At 53.8% G+C, this 19,454-nt stretch overlaps 1 protein-coding gene and 1 long non-coding RNA gene across 5 annotated transcripts; both read right to left on the minus strand.

Annotated features, from left to right (window-relative positions):
* Positions 1-1,566: 1,566 nt before the first annotated feature.
* Positions 1,567-5,587, minus strand: LOC119106061 (uncharacterized). Its single transcript, XR_005095090.1, has 3 exons — positions 4,524-5,587; positions 3,839-4,073; positions 1,567-1,651 (listed from the first exon to the last, which is right to left on the minus strand). It is a non-coding gene; the product is annotated as an uncharacterized LOC119106061 (long non-coding RNA).
* Positions 5,588-5,652: 65 nt separating this feature from the next.
* Positions 5,653-17,425, minus strand: LOC119105836 (broad-complex core protein isoforms 1/2/3/4/5). Of its 4 annotated transcripts, none has more exons than XM_037229385.1 (6): positions 17,286-17,423; positions 15,633-15,849; positions 15,050-15,244; positions 14,301-14,646; positions 13,864-13,926; positions 5,653-7,863 (listed from the first exon to the last, which is right to left on the minus strand). In XM_037229385.1, exons 2-6 carry the CDS (start codon positions 15,816-15,818, stop codon positions 7,649-7,651), a joined length of 1,005 nt encoding a protein of 334 aa, XP_037085280.1. In that variant the 5' UTR covers positions 15,819-15,849; positions 17,286-17,423; the 3' UTR covers positions 5,653-7,648. The 4 variants fall into 4 exon arrangements, with proteins under 4 accessions (XP_037085280.1, XP_037085281.1, XP_037085278.1 ...); XM_037229386.1 differs by having other exon boundaries at positions 7,648-7,863; positions 13,864-13,921; XM_037229383.1 differs by lacking the exon at positions 5,653-7,863 and adding an exon at positions 7,877-9,178 and having other exon boundaries at positions 13,864-13,921; positions 17,286-17,425.
* Positions 17,426-19,454: the final 2,029 nt, after the last annotated feature.

Consider the following 19,454-nt stretch of genomic DNA (forward strand, 5'->3'; position numbering starts at 1 on the left):
AGAGAGAGAGAGGAAGAGAGAGAGAGAGAGAGAGAGAGAGAGTAGAGAGAGAGAGAGAGAGAGGAGAGAGAGAGAGAGAGAGAGAGATGCAGAGAGAGAGAGAGAGAGAGAGAGAGAGAGAGAGAGAGAGAGAGAGAGAGAAGAGAGAGAGAGAGAGAGAGGAGAGAGAGAGAGAGGAGAGAGAGAGAGAGAGAGGAGAGAGAGAGAGAGAGAGAGAGAGAGAGAGAGAGAGAGAGAGAGAGAGAGAGAGAGAGAGAGAGAGAGAGAGAGAGAGAGAGAGAGAGAGAGAGAGAGAGAGAGAGAGAGAGAGAGAGAGAGAGAGAGAGAGAGAGAGAGAGAGAGAGAGAGAGAGAGAGAGAGAGAGAGAGAGAGAGAGAGAGAGAGAGAGAGAGAGAGAGAGAGAGAGGAGAGAGAGAGAGAGAGAGAGAGAGAGAGAGAGAGAGAGAGAGAGAGAGAGAGAGAGAGAGAGAGAGAGAGAGAGAGAGAGAGAGAGAGAGGAGAGAGAGAGAAGAGAGAGAGAGAGAGAGAGAGAGAGAGAGAGAGAGAGAGAGAGAGAGAGAGAGAGAGAGAGAGAGAGAGAGAGAGGAGAGAGAGAGAGAGAGAGAGAGAGAGAGAGAGAGAGAGAGAGAGAGAGAGAGAGAGAGGAGAGAGAGAGAGAGGGAGAGAGAGAGAGAGAGAGAGAGAGAGAGAGAGAGAGAGAGAGAGAGAGAGAGAGAGAGAGAGAGAGAGAGAGAGAGAGAGAGAGAGAGAGAGAGAGAGAGAGAGAGAGAGAGAGAACTGAGGGTCATATCAAGAGACAAAACATTTAACAATGCAGCAACACAGCAGAAACAGAAACTGCACTGGAATCAAAAATGTGCATACGCCAGTTATCACAATGCATAATACTGTACGTGTTCAAAACGCCGCTCGTCACATGTGGTGAGCCGGCTACAACTACGGCTACGGCTACAGCACAGGCGACCCCCCGAGCTGCGCCGAGCTTTCAACCGGTCAAACAAGCGCGGTACAAAACGTCCTTCGCACGGACCACGGGCGCACACAGCGCCCGGTAGGAACTGCGGAGGCGCGCGTCGCCATGTCCTGGGCGCGGCGGCCGACGCCAGGGGTAGCTGGAGCAACGCGCCACACCTCCACGCCTTTGGCACAGTCACTGGGCGCCGCCCGCCTGGCAGCGACGCCGGCTCGCCTCGATACGGGCGGGTCGGCGGCACTGCGTACCTCGCGTGGCCGCGGGGCGTCTCGTGCCCCACCACCATGCCCCTACCGTCTCCGGACAGCGGACCGCCGCGCGACCCAGTCTCCCCCACTGCGCTCGGCGGCGCCCCGAGCATTGAGTGGCTGCTTAAGGACTCAGCCATCGCACCCGGGACGCCCCGGACGCGGACCAGTGCCCACATGCGCCGCCTCATCCGCCGCGGCGACCAACGCGGCGCCCGGCCGGCTCTACTCGGTCGGCCACGCCTGGCGGGCGGCCGCCAGTACCGCGTCTGCCTGCCAGGCGCCGGCCGCCGCCTGCGCCGCCGCCTGCGCCTGCAGCGCCTGCTCACGCTGCGCGGCGCGCCGCTGCGAGTTGTGGTACATGGACATGTGCACACTCAAGCTGTTCTTGTTCTTGTAGACGCGGCCGCACTCCGGGCAGAACACGTAACTGGAACACGGAGTGCAGCGTTATGCATCAGCAGCAGCGAGGAATGCTGTACACTGGCAGAACACGTGACTGGATCACCGAACACAAGGGAGGCAATGGTGGCTTAGCGTCATGTCCCGTGCATCATCTCAGGTAATCTAGGTCATCACTAGCGTGAGACATGAGCTCGCTGGTCATTACTCACGGGTTATCGTCACGACTCGGGCCGTTTCAAGGATCCAACATACCCCGGTACCGGCCGATATGTCGCAGCTCATGTACACCGACACCTACGTCGAATATGGTTAAACATCAACACAAGCGCGACGCGCGCGAGAATAAAGGCTGCTTAAATTTTTATAGTTGAAATGTTACAATAAAAATGATTCAAACATGAAAGAGTTGAAATAACCAATTTTGGCCAATAACCTGAGCGGATATATTGTGCCGAAGATGGCGACGTTTGTGTGTGTGTGTGGGGAGGGGGGGGGGGGAGCGGCTAGCGTTTGTTTGCAAACACATATCAGAAGAAGGCATCAGTCTGACAGCGCCATGGACACGCGTCACGATGAGTTGGGAGTTCTCGCGCTGAAAATAATCGGCTTTCAGCGTAACTGAATCATCGACTTTTACGTGGCTGAGTTCGGGCGGGAAAGGTATCGCCCAGGTCGGTTGTTCAAGCCCCGTCCTTGACATGTGGCAGAATCGACGACCTGACTCCGGAAATCAATCGCTCGCGTCACTAGCCGTTCGGCCAGATGCAGAAGAAAGCGAGGTTTCTATAGTGTATTCCGTATTTCAACTTGTGCTTGGCAAGCGTGCGGTTGCTTGCAAACATTTCGTGAAAATGTTATTACTTGTAATGCTGGCAGGAGTGACGGGATGCAGGACTAGACATAGCATAGTTTGTGTCGTCGACAGTGGACACTAATCCTTATACTCATGTGGCCCAAACTATACGATTGTTTTGTCCGAAACCTGTTAGCCACACAGTATTAGCGATGTTTGTGCGCCATGCGAGGACATGATACGGGCAACCGGCTTCAAAACTCTAAGTGTAAATATGACACAGGCGCCAAAGAGAAGCTGCAGCTGACGTTTCCCTTATATGGCATATCATAGCATATATGTGTGCATCTTAAAGGGTTTGAAGCGGCCCGCCTCAGACCAGCTGGCTATCGAAACGTCACCACTCTCCACCGCACATTGAATTGGTCACACTGCGCCTGCCTCACCGTGAACAACTCACATGCAGATCAAATATTTCCGGCAGAGGAACTGGTGCGTCGGGGGAGGACTTCGCCCGAGTGTCCGCATTTAAACTCGGTATGTTAGGCGGCCTCTCTGCTACTGAGCTCCTGTTGAATGACATAAAACGCCTGTGCGGCCCGAGAGGTCGGCTAATGGTCGATGTCCGGGAATAGTGTGCGAAGGTATCCTGACGAAACTTGTTAGCTTTTAGGTGATCAAAAGAGCTTTCTCTTTGCACAAATCGTCTTTTCTTTCGCATTATGTGGACATACTGTACGACTTGTTCTGAACCTGCCGTGGCTCAAAAGGCCGTGCCATCCTGAGATAAAACGAAATGAATGAATGATTGGGCGCATATCGCCAACAATACTTATGCCTGACTTTTGTATGAAGTACTTAAGAAGTCACAGCGATAATGGCTGACTTTGCAGACTATCTGAATACTTGGAGATTATGCTAAATGTGTGGCTGATCCCTGTCCGTGGATACAAGGAGACACAACATACAAATAAGGTATATAAGGAGTCAAAAGTTACAAAATGGTACCTTTCGCCAGTTTAGCGCATCGCCTACGGCTGTGCGGTGTGGGAAAGTGACCCCTTCCTGGGTACAGGATGCAGTTTGTCCGATGGTTCAGCACTGGTAAATGGCGTGCAAAGTTTCATCCGGCTCACCACATGTCCACCTCACTTGAGGTACATGATGTGCACGGTCTGCCGCGCATCACCCCATGTCCACCTCACCTGGGATGCATGGTGTGCACTGTCTGCTCCACATCACCCCGTGTCTACCCCACCCAGGGGTACATGGTGCGCACGGTCCGCCCCGCATCACCGCGTGTCTACCTCACCCAGGGGTACATGGTGTGCGCGGTCTGCCCCGCATCACCCCATGTCCACCTCACCCGGGGTACACGGTGTACGCGTTCTGCCCCGCATCCCCCCGTGTCCACCTCACCTGGGGTACATGGTGTGCACCGTCTCCACGTGGCGGCGCATGTGGTGCGGGTAGCCGAACTCCTTGCCGCAGACGGAGCAGGGGAAGCTGCGCCGGTCGGCGCGGTCCGGCGGCCGCGGCCCGGAGCCCACCACCGCCATCGGGCCGGGCGGCGCGCCCAGCGAGGAGAGCGTCACGCCCGAGGCGAGCGTGATGCCGGCGCCCGCCTGCTGGTCGGCCGCCGCCAGCAGCCTCACTGCCGCCACCGAGGCGCTCATTAGTGCGGTCAGGGGCGGCGGGACAGGGGCGGGGTCGCGTGTCGGCGCCAGGAGGAGGCGGGTGGAACCAACGACATACGGTCTGAGTACGCGGGGGCTTTAGCGTCATCGGGAGCGCATGTTCAGAACGGGGACACGTAGACGTCGTTCCCTGAGAAACAGAGGCCCGGATGTTGACTGGTTGGGGTATGGATATGAACTGGAAGCACGGACGCGACCAGCACTGCGTTGCGGAAGGAGCCTGCGGGAACTCGTGAGAAAGGCGCGGCACTGGACACACCGTGTCGGCGCCCACACACTCCACGGCGAGAAGTAAACAGGACAGATACTAGAAGGTACTAGGGTCCACAGAAAGCGTTCTACGTAAGCATACAGACATTGAAGCATGGGTGGTAGACATTAATTGATCGAGCTTATGCGGTACGTACCTGAGGAATTCGCAGAACCCCGCAGTCACTGGACATGACATAACTCTCTTGGAGAATAATGATATCTTCTCCACTTCGTGGTTTACGTACGCTTATTTGTTCCATAAAAAACAGCTGGATTCGACAGACGGCAATCGATCGTGACACTGAAACATTAACGACCGACAAGCCTTCGGTTTTGGGCCGTTGGCCCATATCTGCAAAAAATGACAAGCCATGATACCCTAGCTTAGTTACGGCACCTGACTGTGCATTGATGCCACCCAACTCCACAGCAGACACTGTGCGTCTCATAAACCAGTGGCGCGGACGGATCACGCTCAGTACGGTCTTCTGGCGCCAACACCGCTCATATCCATCGCCGTGGGGGACGACACTGTGCCGGGAGCCAGGCTCGAACCACACAGCTTCCTGCGCCGGGTCACCAGGCGCACGCTCTCCCACCTGCATCCTTCACATCACTACATCCCTGGTCCCTTGAATCGCACGCTCGGGAGCCGTGCTCAAGGCCGCCCCAAATTGGCAACCAAGGCCCTGTGTACCAGGCACAGTCATCTACGATTTTACCGCTGTGTTACGTGGTTGTATGACATTGTCTGTTTCTAATGTTGGTTTGAGAGCTACACGTGGAGGTGCGCAGGAGTCGTCTGATTATATAGGAGTCGATGACGTCAGTGGAATAAGCTGAAATATGACCGCTGAAGGGATGGCAGAAGCCTGCTGGCTACTTTTCGCCGCGTAACGATGCGATGACAGGCGGAACGGAAATGAAAAGTAGCAAAGCAACCAAAATCACGCGCACCTTACGTAAACTATCAGCAACAAACCTGATCTTGTCAAGATGACAAACCATGCGCTCCACAGCACCGAAGACGAAATTTTCCTGAGGAGCGGAAATATTTAAATGGAACTGAAATTTTCATCTGCCAAGAAGCAGCGCCTCCTCCTGCCTCGCATGCAGGCTGCAGTGTGGGGAGCGTGAGGAGTGCTTGTTAGTTCCAACGTTATCCTACTTTCCGGTTCCGGTTCACCTCGTCCCACATCGCAACGCTACGCAACGAACAGCGTCCAGTGCGGGACGGCGAAGGGCGGGGGGGGGGGGGGAGGGATCGAACGAGAGCCGCCGCGCGGCAACAGTCAAAGAGCGACCTCCTGCCCGTGTATTGGCGCACGCAGGCTCTGGAAAGACTCTCGCCGGAGCGGCGCACGGCGAGTGAGGCCGCCCCACAGCTAGCTAATATCCTGCTGGGCCGCGTGGCCAGCCACGGCAGGGAGCATGTCACACTCGCTCCGTAGCCAGCCACGGCAGAGGCCGGCATGCACAGTACGCCAGAGAGCATGTCGTACTCGCGTCTAGTGTCGCTACGGTGTTATACGCACTGCTTAATACACTGTTGACTACCCGCACGAGTTAAAATATGGTAACGACTGGTACTGACAATTACACATCCCATAACGGACTCATCATGTAGCGTATCACAAATCTGTTCGCAGTCGGAATCAGAGGCAGGATCCGCCCGAACGCGATATGAGTATGGTTGACTACATCATCACATCGTTAGTCGAGCTGAACGTTATTCTAAGCACCATTCGTCTCACGGCATGACTAAAGGCTGGTAACTTCAGTTGCATCCAGGCACACGTTATACTGAGGCAGTGTATACATGTCAGTGCACATCATGTCACAAATGACTGAAACATATGTACCCTTTTCAGCAGTGTGCACTCAACTGCCTCTGGTTACCTTAAGCCAAGTACAATGTGCTGACATTGAAAACGAAGTTTTCCATGGAACAATGAGCTTTGAGGTATTTGACCCACATCCTTGTTGCTAGCAGACGTTGCTTGTGAACCAGGTGTAAAGAAGGAAAGCAATAGTTTTGCAAAGAAATGCTTCCATAACGCCGAGGATAAAGCTCACCTTGACGCCATACGCAAAAGCCAGAATGGCGCTCAGGCATGGGAAATGTTTGCATGATGCACACAAATTGAGTCACATAGTAATCGTGGGCGGGAACGACATTCCAACACGGATAATTGGTCCAAGCCATCATTATAAATCAAAAGAAAAAAAAACAACTAAGACTCGAACAAAACAGCTATCAGCCGAACTCGCAAGCATCACCAACACAGCGACGCTTGAGCAGCACGACATTACGACTTAAGACAACTGAAGGCACCGCCAAGGCGACTCGCACCGTTGAGCATGGCCGCCGTGCACGGAGAATCAATGGCCCGCGCGACCAACGTCACGGCGGCGCGCGCAACACTAGGAAATTCCACCGCGGCTGCTCAGACTTCATACTACACAAGTTCTCCTCATAGCCGCGCCGCACCCATAACCTAAAATCAAACACTATCATCTCCCGTGCGGCGTTTCGTGGCCTGGCCCGTTACATCGCCCAGTGTCTAGGTCGAGTCGAAGAACGGCTCTATATGCGACGTGGCTGCTTCTTCCGGCGCCGACGGCCGCTCCGCTTCGCCCAGCGAATGTCTGGCGTTGTGTTCGCCTGCCATCGGCTGGGTCACGCCGCCGATGAGCGGACCATGAGTATCTTTGAACCGACTGGTAAGTGGTGACACTGTGACTGGTAACTGTTAGCGGTGTGGGACTGGTAACTGGTGACGCCGTGGGACAGGTAAGTGGCAGCTACTGATTACGTGGGACTGGTAAATAGTAACGGTAGGGACCGGTAGCTGCTAACGACGGGGACCGGTGACTGGTAACAACGGGAATCGGTAACTAGTGACGGCAGAGACTGACAACTGTTGATAGCGGGGATTGGTGAGTTAGGGCGGTGATGATAGTTGGGACTGTGAGGCGTGCCGGCATCGAAGGTCATTGGGGGCGGTGTGGGTCCGGTACTGGTAACTGGGGACTGCGCGGGACTGGTAACTGGGGACTGCGCGGGACCGGTGACTGGTGACGGCGGGACTGGTGACTGGTGACGGCGGGACTGGTGACTGGCAGCGGCGGGGACTGGTGACTGGCAGCGGCGGCACTGGTAACTGATAACTGAGGACGGCGCAGGACTGGCAGCTGGTGACGGAGTGGGGCTGGTAACTGGTGGCGGCGGGGACTGCTAACTGGTAACATTGGACACTGGTAACTGCTGCCGGCTGGCTCAAGGGTTTGGACCAAACAGCGTCGGCGTTGGAGGCTTCCAGCTGCGTCGGTGGTACTTGCTCTTGTGCACCTGCAGGGCGTACTTGTTCTTGCAGACCTTGCCACAGTCGGTGCAGCTAACGGGCACGGGGAAGTGAACCTTGCCGATGTGGGCCTTGAGCTTGCCGTAGTTGCTGGAGAGGTGGGGACAGTGGGGGCAGGTCAACATCCGACCTGGAACGAGACCAGGACGGCATCAGAGGCCGTGATTCGACCGCTGAGCCTCGCATGCCGGCGACGCCAGCCAGCGAGCGCGCGTCGCCGACGGGCCCAGCCAGGCGGGTCGGACTAGGTCAGGTCAGGTCAAGGACGAAGGTCAGCGCAGCAGGAAGGCAGGCGCGAGACGGCGCCATCTGAGCCGCTTTTCACGGCACGCCGCAGACCCCGTAGGCTCTCTCTCTCTGTCTACGCATCGCATGCGGCTCCGGGGCTGCAAAGCCACGCCACTCTGTCGCCGTATATTTGAGTCTCAGCGTGGTAACTTCGGTCAGCGCTATAATATCGCTGGAACGTGCCATTCGCACACTACATCGACAATCTTCTCGGCACCGAAGGTAAATGGCAGTTGGAGCGAGCGCGACAACGTCGCTGGTAACGAAAATATAGACCGCTGTCCTCCACCGAATACAATATGCATCCAAGTCACAGACCGCGGAACACTTCACAGCCCACAGGTCGCGGCTGGGTATAATTCCAGAACTACGTACTGCACAAAACCTACAGCGTGGTAACAGCCATCACCTGGCTTGGGTTAGTTATCCCCGATTAAAAATATCATCATCTCAGGTTAACATCACATCCTCGACGGCCCGAGGTCGGCATCGAGGTCATAAACTTCCATTGGTATAAAATACGACAGGCATCCGCCCCGTCAGCGTTCCTCCGCCAGCATCTAAAATCAACCACCGATTTCTATATGACAAATCCTCATTTAACACCGTCCGGTTGCATCCAGCGCGGACGACAAAAACACATCGTCCTGCTCCTTCAGCGCCGGCCGCCAATGCCTGCCGCAGCAGTCCGCCGCGCCCAGAAGCGTCAGCGCAGCAGACGGCGTCCGCCCCGACCGTCTGGCGCACTGCGCAGCGCCGCCCATTGAGCAGATTCCCTATCACCTGACCGCCTTATCACTGCAGGCCTGGCCGCGCCGCCCGGCCGAGCGGAGCGAGCCAGCTGTCCCGCCGCCACCTAACGTGGCGCGACACGTGGCGCGCCGTCGGGCGACATCACGTGTCGTGCCGTGGGTCGTCGCGCGGCGTGGCGCGGCCGCGCTGGCGGTGCACGCGGCTGCGGTGCACGCGCAGCACGCCCTGGTTGGCGCAGCGCTTGCCGCACAGCGGACACTGCACGGGGACGGGGAAGTGCACGCGCGCCATGTGGTCCTTGATGGTGGACTTGCTGGAGAAGACAGCCGGACAGTGGGGGCAGCGCTGAAGGACGGCCGCGCGCGCCGCCGCCTCGGCCGCCGTCAGGCCCGCCGCAGCCAGACCTGCCGGCAGACACAGAGCCACGGTCAGCAGCGGCGCGGCCGGCGGCGACGACGACGGCGACGACGGCGGCGGCGGCGGCGGCGGCGGCGGGACCGGATCGCGTTAACTCGGGACAGCGTCGCTGCACCCAGACTGGGCGAGGACACCCTACAGAGGCCAGTACCGTCCGATTCAGGCTGCTTGTAACAGCACCGGGCAGGCTGCATCCCAAGGATCGAGCGGATCTGAGAGCCCAAGAGAGTATCGACCGAGGGGATCCAATAATCTTTGTCCGGTCTCTTACCGTCGCGTGTAAATGCAATGGGTAACAACTACTGTCAAAACTTTGTGGAAACGGTTGTCAAAACGGTTTCTTGGGAACGGTTGTTCTCTTAAAGGTTCCCTACTGTGAGTGAACGCGTCGAACCGATACCTCCCGATCTTCAGTTCAATCGTCTCAATTATTCGAGACCTTCCGGCTCAGGCTATTCGGGCTCAGGCTCAGGCAAGAGGCAATTCTGACCAGACGCGAAGAAACCAGACCCGGCGTCATGACATGATCGCCTTATTACGAGGCGGCACCAGCAACCCGTAAAGCCAACATGACATGACAACATAGATCAAGGATTAAGCCAGAATATGACCAGAGCATCACAGACAAGCAAAACAGAAAGAAAAAACGGGCACACGAACAGGCCAAAAATAGGAATTGTAGCCAACTAATGATGACTTCAAAATTTATGCAACTGCACGCCTAGCCGTGGAAAATGAGCTAACGCAACACTGACAGTGCGCTCAAAGCCCCGTCTTTCGGCCGTAAGTCGGAAAACAACTACCACTGCGTGTTAAGGAGTACGAAATCGGTGGGTTCAGTCTTCGCGGCAGACGTAATCACAGTCCGTAATGTCTCAATATACTAACAAATGGTCATTGTCACACTGCAAAACTGACGAGATCCAAGGGTGGCACCATGTTAAATGGTTGCGTAGCCACTACTCGGAGGAAAAAAGCAAGACAATCTAACCATAAGCTCCCTGATTTGTGAGGTGTTTTTCGTGTTTAAGCGCATTACTTAAGTTATATCATCCAGGGACGCCTTTTCCCTGGGCCTCAAAATAAAAAATCAACATTTATCACCGCATTCAAGCCGGTTAAATATGACTCCAACACCATCTCCAGGTTGGTAAAACATGACTCCAACACCACCTCCAAGCTGGTTAAATCTACGTATTTGCGAGGCCATCAAGGTATTCGCGAGGCATGAAATCGTTGATTCAGTCCGCACTGAGAGTGTCAAGACCCAGTCATATCACTCACCCCGCTGGGAGTACTACGCAGATATTAATCAGAAACTTGACAATGCAAGCGTGGATGACATCTGGACGTGAGCAAACGGGCGAACTGCCGCCGCAGGTACCAAAAACTGCTACAATGAACTGCCAAAAAAAGGAAACCCGTCGCTTTTCAATAATTTCGAAATACTACGAAGCGAAACCAGTCTTCTGAAGCCCGCGACCGTAGCCTGAACATTATATTCGTGACCATGCCTCTTTCCGAGGCTCACTCATTTACAACCCCAGCGTGTGGAAAATCCGAAAGTTGGTGCCCGCATCTACACAGCGACGAATTTTTGACGAAGAGCATTCCCATATTACGACAGAATTATAACTGCCGCTTTATCAGCACTACACTGGAAATCTAGTCGTACCGGACTTACACATTACAGTCGCAAATAGTTATATTTCCTACAGCTCTGCACATGTCTACCAAAACCTAAGAAAGCATGTATTGCAAACAAACCAGGACTAGAGCGTGACGCGGTCAGAAAGGATTACGACAGCGTCTGTGACGCAGCGCAAAGTCCTCTTAATGCCTCCGACAAATGCTATCTAAAAAATATCATGTGCTTTGGAAAATGCTGAGATTTCCCCACGTTATAGGTATGGACGCTTGATGTATTTTTTGTGATTGCTATATCGTGTTTGAACTGTACAAAATTGTTCAATTTTGAAAAGCCATGTTCATAGCGTTAACCAAGCTTAACTGCCTCGATGCATGGCGATGGACCAATGCGCAACATCATTTACGTTTACTTATTTATGGGTTGTAGGGTAACGCACCTGGGTTAACTTCTGCCGGTTTATTTTTCACGCCAACCAGCAACCACAGACAATAAGTGCTAAGTGCACCATAATCAAACGTATGGCGGTTATGCACCACTGGAAGTTTGTGCGAGTTTATTTCATCCAAGAACTGAGAGCCTGCAGACTAACAAGCAACATCCCCCGGCCAGCAATAGAATGGCAGAGGGTCTTCTGGGCGAACTTTCGTAAAAGCATCTAAGGTTTCGCCAACTATTGCTGGGCTATAGTTAACGCACGAACATAAGACAAGACCTCAGATGAGCAGAGTGGAGGGTCGCAATTCTCTTCGAGAAGACTGACGATTGGAAAATCTTGCGAGAAAACTCCATAGATTTAGCTGCTCACCGGCTGCAGTGGAAGATGTCCGGGGCTCCCGGCTACCACGGACCGACATGTGCAGGCGAACAATGTCCCCACAGATAGAGTTGCCGGCGAAAAATGCCACCGCGAACAGAATTGCTCTCAAGTGCAATGACTCCGTCATTCAAATCTGCTCGAGTGCGTGCATGGGGCTGCTCCGCACCGCCACAGCTCTGCCCACAGGACCACCCAGTGCCGCACAGGGGCGCCCTCCTCACGGCCACAGCTCTGCCCACAGCGTTACCCGGCGTCGCGCAGAAGTGCCACGACAATCGCTCGACGGCGTCTACACAGCGTGCGGCCATGTATCGCACTATTCCGACCGCAGCGAAACATTGAGTCCTACGGCAGCTTGCAGACTGTCTAAGCTGGTCCTTGACGGCGGCAGACTGGATATGAAATGCCATGTCATGGCAGCGAGGGCATGCTGTGGACATGGATATAGCACGGGCAGCACCCTATGCCTAGTAAACGCGGCATAGGCCATGTCATACGGAGTGGCATACGTACGGATTGCACCAGTAGGTTGCGCAAGCGGGACCATTTTTCGGATGGTTCATTCCAAACCTCGCATCCATCGTGCATCGACACGGATAATCTCGACTTAAGCTTTGCGCCTTCCCGCGTAAAGGTGAAAAAGCCACCGATCTTGGCTTGATAACGCATTGAATTGTTCCCTACATTCCCAGCGATTAGTGGCTGCAAAAGATCGGGTCCGTTGCGGGCTAGGCACCAGCATCGTACCTTGACCGATAAGTCGCCTATGACAAGAAAAAGCCGCGGGACGAACTTTCTCCGTTCGGCCATCAGATCTCGCTCCCGCATCCTAGTAGCCAATCCGGGCGATCCCGTTGCTTGAGGTCAGGAGGCCCGGGCGGCCGAACCGGGTGGCGCCCACCCGTGCCAATGGTTACGGCAGGCAGCCTGTTGCGCCGGCTGGCGCACCCGCAGCCTTAAGAGGCTGGGCCACTTTCACCGAGGCTCGAGGGCGGCAGACGACGACGGTGGCGACATCGCCCGGACGACCGCAGAACCAAGGTTGTTGCTCGCCGGCCACCGACCGGCCGCGCGTGGGCGGAAGCCGTCTTCATCCGCGCTCAACTCCCGCAACGGCGGCTCATCTGCCGCGTGTTTCACCAACGATAGCAATCGCCCATCTCTGCAGCCACCTGCTTGATTTCGACACCACTCACACTAATTGAGCGCAAAAGAGACCCATCGCCCTTCCAGTCCACGCCGCCGATGAGACCACGCGGCCCCACAACGGCTGTACTACGCCAGTCGGCACCGCTCGGGGCGGCAGCCTTCTGCCAGGCAGCGGGCGGCCCACCGCCAGGTCAGCGCTCCACTCGCGGCGTGCGGCCGCCGAGAAGGCCGGGCGGCGCCAGTGGCGGCCGGTGCGGCGGCGCGCGGCCGGCCGAGGTGGCGTCCACGGCCCGGCTCCTGGGACAGCACCGGGCCAAGGACAACAACCGTTTGGCCCCCGTCACGACCAGGATGCGGGTGCAGTGACACAGAGAGCGGCATGCACGGGTGTACGCATGCACAGCGTGCGAGGCGAGCAGGCAGACACCGCCAATCAGGGCCCGGGAGGCGGCCAATCGGAGCCCGCCGGAGCGGAAAAACTGCCAATCGACGCCCGCCAGAGCGAAGAAGCGTCCAATCAGAGCCCGCCAGAGCAGAGAATCGACTGATCAGAAAGCCACGGTGCGCTGAGTGCAGCGTAATTAAGGCGTGAAACGAAAGGCGACAGTCATGCTGCACATTGGGGTAACCAAGTTCCCTCAACCCATGACCCAAAGTTTACACCTCCTAGCCAACGAGAGAGTAACGCATGTCAGCTGACGAGGACACGAACGCATGTTCCGAAGATAAATGTAAAATTTTGGCACCACAAAATACCCCTTTACTTTATGCAAACACGGCTTAACGGCATTGCCACGGAAAGTACGCATGGCCCCAACCGCCATCCAGCAACAAAGAGACTCGTAATCGACGCGCTGGGATTTTCCGAGTTTCGTTACCAACAGGCTTAGAAACAATAACTTGTGGCGAACCACTCAGGCCGTCAAAGACACCAGTGAGACCGTAAAAACAGCATACAACCGAAAAACAGCACTGCTGATGAAGAAGCCCGAGCCCAATGCACAGCCTCGGCGGCCCCAGTCCGGGGCCGGACTCGGATGGTTCTGCGTACTCACTCAGCGGGTCGGAGCTGGCCTCGAACGGCAGGGAGGAAGGGCCGGCGCCGGTCACCGACTGACCTGCCGGCACACGGCAGCATCGGTCAAGGGCGGCGCTCGACACAGACACGCCGGCTCGGCCAGGTCCCAGCTGCACACCGGCCAAGCCCCATGGATGCCACTTTGGGAAGCTCTTGAGCAGCTCAATCTATCAATAGATCCATAAATCAATCAAAACATACCTGTTTACAAATTCAGCCATGTAGTCGATAAATTGGGTCTCCATCACCAAGCTGAGTTTCCCACTAGCATTCCCGATCTCATAGAGCTGCGCTCACAAAGCCGGCTTAAATGCGAAACCACGCCCAGGCCGCCCCGGCAAGCGAATCTTGCCACGGCAAAAGCACTGACCGGATGGACAAAACGCATGGGTGATCACGAGGCGTCCAACTAACCTCGACTAGCTTCGGCAGGTAATGTTTGCTCCACGTCCTCTATGGACACTTCTGCGGGCAGTAGGGCGCCGCCCTCCTCCCCGACCAGACTAGTTTGAGGCAGAACACGCAGGTGCTCATCGCCCCCTCTCTCGGCCGGCGCGTAACCTGGGGCGTGGCTCTCAGCCGCCTCACGCTTAACGGCGCTGGGGTCAAAGAGAGGCGGCGCTTGCGAGGCGGGCGTGGCGGCGGTCGCGTGCACCAGCGACGGCAGCCGGGGGCGCTTGGCCGGCGGCGGCTCCTCGGCGGGCGGGGCGCCGGACGCCGCCGGCGACGCACTAGGGGTGGCCACTCGGCTGGACTGTCCCTGCGACGAGAGTGGCCGACGTCAGCCAGGGTCGTCAGTAGACGCCTGACGGCCCCACGTACACGCATTACCAGCGCCTCACAACGTCACCTAGCGCCCCAATGGCCCCAGTCGTGCGGGAATGGAGGAACCTGTTGCAAACCACATGTGAGTGAGGCCCTACACAAAGGATGGATAGTCCTGGGGGAAAGGCGACAGCAATCTGGGACCAGTTTTGAGACATATGTCAGCCTGTTGTGAGAAATATGCATCTGAGAGCATTTTGAAGAAAAATCTGAGTCTGTTGCACGCCCTGTAGCTAGTCATGCAAGGCAAAGGTGAATTAGCTCTGCACCACGTGTACCAACATCCTAATGCTCCTCACCACACCAAGACAAACTCCCAGTTCATGCCTAACACTTACGTTGGAGCCGCTGCCCTCTTCCCGCTTGTCGTCAGCAAGGCCCTTGACCTTGAGCAGCTCCGCCACCTTGAGGAACTCAGCCAACTGCTCTTGGGCCACATTAACCTCACCATGGTACATAAAGTCGAGCAGGAGCACCATGTTCTGCTGGCTCACATCTCGCAGGATCACGATTGGGTGCGGGTGCGGGTTGGACTGGAAGTGGCCACAAATACTGGTCACATGCTGGGCCGGTGAGGCTTTTTGGTGCTTCTTCCATGTTGGCAGATGAGCCGTACCAAACATCTCGAGAGAAGGCCAACAAGGTGTGAAATGACCATGATAGTGGGTGCATCTTAAACCCTAATCATTGAAACCCAATCAAATGCAAGAAGGTAGTGCAAAGGTTCAAGCATCATAATCTCAAATTTTAAATCATTCCATATGTTTTGCACATTAGCAGTATATCATATAGACTATCTTCTTCTGATGACAGTGCATACCACGCCAGTCAATATTGCACCAAAATGAATACTAGGACATGTAGGGGAAAAAAGCTTCAAGACACAACATATTATGGCCTTCTTTGCAACTGACAACAAACCTTAAGCAGCTGTCTGAAGAAAGGGCTGCATGCAGAGAGAACCATTCTGTGAGCCTTCATGTGAAAGCCATCACAGGCCAGTGTGACATCCACAAAGTCCTCATCCACTCGTAGAGAGTCGAATGAGTTGGCTATGTTGACATGATAATTGTTCCACTTCAAACAGAACTGCTGGTTCCCCTCCATGTCAGGGAGCTACTCAGACAGACACCCGCACCTGGAACGGACAGAGGAAAGTTGTTAATTTTCAATGGTGCACCTATGAAAGGAGGCAAATTAGCATACCAGCCATAGCTGCAAAATGAAATGAATGCAAAGAACTGGCAAAGCATAACTATCACTGACCACAATCACAACATCCCAGTGATTGCAGTGCAGCCATGGAAACATAAAACACACATGTCCCACTGCATAAAAAATGCTACTAAGTAGCATGCATAAACCAGAAAAGTAATTTATATTATTTTTCCTTTGCATGGCAGAGCTGAGCTCCACTTTTGGCCATCATCTTTTCTCTACCTCCTGGAAGTGTTGTTTGAAGGATGGTCAAAATTCATGCAAGTAGCAAGAATTATGGTAAACACAATTTTCTCCCAAAATAGATAATCTCCAAATTGGTCCTGAGATCTGAACCATGACCTGATAGCATATTTCCAATGATGAGTCACCATGGCATGCATAAAACATGCTGAGGTCATGGTCCAGCAGCACTAGGTGGCAGACAAACATACATGCATTCTCTGACTGTCAGGTTTGGAACACCTAGCTATCACCTGGCCTGATTCCTTCACTTTGCTTCCAATAGCCTGGTGGGCAGCCAACAGCCTTCTATCCCTCAGACCTGTCCATGCCTTCCAAGCCTGTGTGAATGTGATACTACTGATCATGTCATAAGCAAGCTTTTTGCTTGGGGCATTAGCAGCGGTACACTGCCTTTGGCTATGGCCACTTTTTTGCTTGCTGCTTACTTCCATTAATTTCTAACATTACCTGCACCATAAGATTGACTGTTTAGCATGCTGAACAGTAACAGGAGCTAATATCCTTGGCTATGAAAGTGGCCTCCACATCTGCCCCTTCTTAGGACACAGCATGCATAATTTTAATAGCAAAATGATTACTCAAATATTCTGAATGCTCTACTTGCCAATTGAAATGCTCTGGAGAGAAAGTCAACAAAGTACCAATGATACACAAGTATGCTGTACTTAGTTACTGACTGGGATAGGCAGGTGCCAAGGGCTTTCAGCATGCCTCAACTCACGTGGTGGCTAGATTCCACATTTTCCTTAACCAGCATGACAAATTTTCAGTCAAAGTGGTCATGGGAAGGAGAAGGCTCTCTTACTGACGCTAAATGGGCATTAACAAGAAGACAAGCACTCAAAGAGACCAAACACAGGATAATGATATAAACAGATATCCAAAGTAGCTCCGTATGCGTTGAAAATCTTACCATCATTGAAGGCAGCCCTTGGATTGTGACTCGTGACAACATCATGTGACATTCAAACAAGCATTGGCATCAACCACGGCCAAAAAAAAGACAATGGGAATATCAGCAATGCCCAGATAAACGGAACACAAAGCTTGAGACACCTGACTAAGACAATCAGCGGCATCTCCGGGAAGAAACATGAAAGCACCACTTACCCTCATCCAATCATCCATACGCCAGCACCCAGCCGCCTTTGTTGGGAAGAAAGTCCGGGGAGAAAGTAAAAGCGAAAGTACACATCGCCTCCGACGTACCGCGCCGCCCAGCCTTGCTCGCCTCGGGGTCACTCAACCTTTCACCGTTGGAAGGCAAGAGATGGGTAATGTTTACAACGGAGAGAGAAGAACGACATGGGTCAATTATTTACAGATGTTTCTGTGATATTTATGGATGAGATACCATCAGTTGTGCTAAAATGTATCGTTCGAAACCGATGGCATTAGTCCCAACTTTTCCCACACGGACACGAACGATAAAAATAGTGGTGGGCTGAGATGACGGCGACGTCGTTTTGCATCGTATGGCACCAACTCAATGGAGTTCGTGAAATTGAGCTCCTGAAAACGAACTTGAAAGCTTCCATACTTGATTGCCGGAAATATAAGGGATGGTCCTACGGAATGTCTATGATAAGGTGTGAACACGAATTAAATATTACCTTCAAGGATGTTCTTGAATTATGATACGCATTTTGGGCCATTTTCAAACGTCCCAGCTCCTGGCCAAGGTGAATGTACTAGGAATGGATGAAAATGAATGTAATGCGCGCTCCTGTAATGCAGTGCGTACTGCCCTGGTTGTGCGTAGTGCGCACTGGCCTCGGTGGGCGAAACAACCCTAGCCTAGTAATATTGTGTAAAGCGTTGTGTCCGCCCCTTACCCTTTTCCTGGCGAGGGACCAGCGGGTAGAGCACTAGGGACACGTTATGTTTCCTGGTCAGGGGCTGAAGGGTCGTTCCATCTCAGTCCAAGGCGCTTACCAGCCGTGTTCTTGGTGAAACAGAGGCATCCCCGTATACACATTGGTCGCCTGCTTGACGCCGAAATACCCCTGATCGGGACTTTGGACCCGGATCGGCGCAAGGTTCCCCATTGACACAAAACAGTTCCTTTATCGACTCGGATGTCTAACTCAGATCAGTTGGCTCAGAGACTCCAGTTCAGCATAACAGCTGAAATGGCTGCCGTTGAATTGGACGAATAATCTCGTAAAGCTGAATAGCCTTATTTCCCGAATGACATATATGAGTCGGATAGGCAAGAGTGTGCACCAGTGAGAAACATCTCTATGCATATGCATATCTAGGATATCAGTCATTACATTTGAGTAAAGAGTGGTAACCTCCATCTCTACCCCCCCCCCCCCCGGTCGTCCGGTTTGTTTTCCAGAAAACAATCCTAAAGTATGCCCTGAGCTGGCCCCCTCTCCCCCCCCCCGAACTTTTTGAAACGTTCCTACGCCTATGGGTAATATCACATATTTCCTAAGGCATGAAGAGACAACATAATACTTACGCTCCCAAAACCAGGGAAAGACTCCAAAGACCCATCACACTATTGCCCCATTGCACTTGCTAACTGTCTAGGCAAGCTTTTTGAACCCACGATGGTGAAGCGGATCTCTTGGACCGTAGAACGAGACTGCCTGCTTTCAAAACATTAATGTGGTCTTCGACAAAATCACAGCACGATAGACCACATCATTCGACTCGGAACTGACATTAAACATTCCTTTAAACATCGAGATCACACGACTGCTGTTTTCTTAAACATAAGCTGAGCCTGTAATATGGTCTTTAAACCTGCACTTATTTTCAAAATCCATCAATAAGGGTGTAAAGGTCGTTTAGCACGTAACTTCATTGGATTTCTTTCTGGCATCAGACCATTTCGTGCGGGATGCGGCTCCGCCGCTTCTGACACTCACAATCTAGAGAAAAGTCTCCCACAGGGAAGCTATATCTCACCGATTATGTTTAGTTTCATGATAAACGATTCGTTGACTCATTACCACCGAGCAATTCTTCTTCCCACATTTTGCGGACGGCAGCGCCATCTGATCCTCGGGTGACGAGTATGACCACTCGCTGCCACGGCTCCGAGCCGCCCAGAACGAGGTGTAGCAATGGTCAGAGCGTCACGGGTTCAGGTTCTCCGCTCCTAAGTCCGCGGCTATGATTTTCCGCAAAGATATGCGTGGCACTCCTATTTTTCGGCTGCGATCAGATGGACATTACATTCCTTTCGCTTCGTCTTTCACATTTCTTCGCATCGTACTTGACCCAAGATTGTCGGTGTGACAGCGCATGGAGTACGCTCGCTCC

The sequence above is a fragment of the Pollicipes pollicipes genome, unplaced genomic scaffold (genome assembly GCF_011947565.3).
Source record: "Pollicipes pollicipes isolate AB1234 unplaced genomic scaffold, Ppol_2.1 Scaffold_6138;HRSCAF=7277_pilon_pilon_pilon, whole genome shotgun sequence".
Lineage (NCBI taxonomy): Eukaryota > Metazoa > Arthropoda > Thecostraca > Pollicipedomorpha > Pollicipedidae > Pollicipes > Pollicipes pollicipes.

What these genes read in the sequence shown, in the direction of transcription:
- LOC119105836 (XM_037229383.1), bottom strand. Translation starts at nt 15,818, where the DNA reads ATGGAGGGGAACCAGCAGTTCTGTTTGAAGTGGAACAATTATCATGTC. An exon ending in TCTTCAGACAGCTGCTTAAG is followed by an intron (nt 15,245 to 15,632) that starts GTTTGTTGTCAG and finishes GGCCACTTCCAG; the next exon opens with TCCAACCCGCACCCGCACCC. An exon ending in AAGAGGGCAGCGGCTCCAAC is followed by an intron (nt 14,647 to 15,049) that starts GTAAGTGTTAGG and finishes CTCTCGTCGCAG; the next exon opens with GGACAGTCCAGCCGAGTGGC.